Source organism: Lipotes vexillifer, unplaced genomic scaffold (genome assembly GCF_000442215.2).
Source record: "Lipotes vexillifer unplaced genomic scaffold, Lipotes_vexillifer_v1.1 scaffold422, whole genome shotgun sequence".
Classification (NCBI taxonomy): domain Eukaryota; kingdom Metazoa; phylum Chordata; class Mammalia; order Artiodactyla; family Lipotidae; genus Lipotes; species Lipotes vexillifer.
The window spans coordinates 352,680-354,517 of record NW_006779087.1 but is presented as its reverse complement, the minus strand read 5'-3'; the positions used below and the strand labels follow the sequence as shown (position 1 = coordinate 354,517).

Here is a 1,838-nt window from a genome sequence, read left to right as displayed (position 1 = left end):
AAAAAAGAAAAGAATCCACCTGTCAATGCAGGGGACACGGGTTAGAGCCCTGGTCCGGGAAGATCCCACATGCTGCGGAGCAGCTAAGCCCATGCGCCACAACTACTGAGCCTGTGCTCTAGAGCCTGCAAGCCGCAGCTACTGAAGCCCACAAGAGAAGCCACCTCAACGAAGAGCAGCCCCCGCTGGCCGCAACTAGAGAAGGTCCACGCGCAGCAATGAAGACCCAATGCAGCCAAAATAAATAAATAAATAAATAAGAATTTCTAAAAACAAACAAAAAAACTGAAGTCCTTGCACAAACATAAAATGGGTGTATGTAGCTGACCTTTTGACAAGTTTGTTGATGAAAGGAGAAAGGAAATGGTAATGTCAGAGGAAAAGATCAGGGATTCATCCCACCCTTACAGTGAAATAGCCTGTGCTCTTTTCAGTTACCTTAAGGACAGGGTGATGGGACAACACCCTTCCTCCTTTTGGGTATATGACCTCCAGAAAATCAAGCTGAAGGGCTGGATACGGGAGAGGGATACGACCTTTGGCAGCTGCTGGGTTGCGGTGGGCCAGCCAGACACTGCCAGGATAGGTGTGAGGACACATATATCTTTAAGAGGAAAGACCAGAGCACAAAATGGCTGGACTCAGGTAGTCCTGGGTTTGAATCCTGTCTCTGTCACCACCTAGCTAGATGACCTTGAGCAACTTACTTAACCTGAACACCCAGTTCCTCATCTGCAAAATGGAAACAATCATTCCTACCTTTCAAGGTGGTTTTGAGGATTACAGACAAGTGTCTGGAACACAATAGGTAATGGTAAATGGGTGCCATTATGTGACCCAGCCCCTCGCTATGGGGCCGAACGGCTAAAGGACAGGTCAGAATCTCAGAGGGCAGGGAGAGCTCCCGCGGCCTCCTCCCTCCAGGAGGTGGGGACAAGGTGGAGGAAGGGCTGCGGGAGGAGGAGCTGGCGCGCGTCGCGACCCGCCCCGTCCCGTCCAGTCTGGCCTGGGCGCTGAAGGAACTGCGGTCCTAGCCGCTGCCACCCAACAGCCTGTCCTGGGTGTCCCGTGCCCTGCCCCCATCCAGTCATGACCCTGCGCCCCTCACTTCTCCCGCTCCGTCTGCTGCTGCTGCTGCCGCTGCTGCTCAGTGGGGCGGTGTGCCGGGCTGAGGCTGGGTTCGAAACCGAAAGTCCCGTCCGGACCCTCCAAGTAGAGACCCTGGTGAGGAGGAGATAGTCCCGGGCGGGCTCTTTGGAGGTCGGGCCTCGTGAGGAGAACGCCGGGGTCTCAAGGAACCTGGGAGCGGGGAGGAGAGGCAGTGCGGGCACTGAATTGGGGGTGCTGAGTCTAAGGGCAAGAACGGGATCTTTGGAGGAGCCTCCGTGACTCCTGTAGTGCGATCATAGGTGGAGCCCCCGGAACCGTGTGCTGAGCCTGCTGCCTTTGGAGACACGCTTCACATACACTACTCGGTGAGGGGCCTGGGGGGGGCGGCGCCCTGCAGCAACACGTCAGCTTTAGCTTGGACACGTGGCAAGCGGTTCGCGAGTCACTCCGGCTCTGGGGGTCCCCCAGCACGTGGCCGGGGGAGGGGCGCTCCTCTTCCCTATCCTTTTTACCTCCCTGCTTTTCCGCCAGTTCCTCCCGGGCCCTGAGAAGTGAAGGGTGGAGGGATCTCCGAGAAGCGCCAGCCCTTTCTGGCCCGAGGGGAATGCTCATAGGCAGCAGTCGCTAGGGGGTTGCCGACCGAGGCCCAGGTGTGCGCGCGCCCTGCTGGGAGGGAGAGGTACTAGGTGTGTGCTCTAGAAGCTTTTCCCCGCCCGCCCCCCCCCCCC

At 57.7% G+C, this 1,838-nt stretch overlaps 1 protein-coding gene across 2 annotated transcripts in view; it reads left to right on the top strand.

Moving 5' to 3' along the window:
- The first annotated feature begins 972 nt into the window (after window positions 1-972).
- FKBP11 (FKBP prolyl isomerase 11) overlaps window positions 973-1,838 on the top strand; it is a 5,033-nt gene continuing 4,167 nt past the window's right edge. Inside the window, exons 1-2 of one of the 2 annotated variants that reach the window (XM_007452243.1) lie at window positions 973-1,224; window positions 1,410-1,475. In XM_007452243.1, coding sequence (XP_007452305.1) covers window positions 1,090-1,224; window positions 1,410-1,475 — 201 coding nt within the window. In that variant the 5' untranslated portion in view covers window positions 973-1,089. Of the gene's footprint in view, window positions 1,225-1,409; window positions 1,476-1,616; window positions 1,731-1,838 lie in introns of those variants that run through there. The other variant, XM_007452244.1, reaches the window with a different exon arrangement.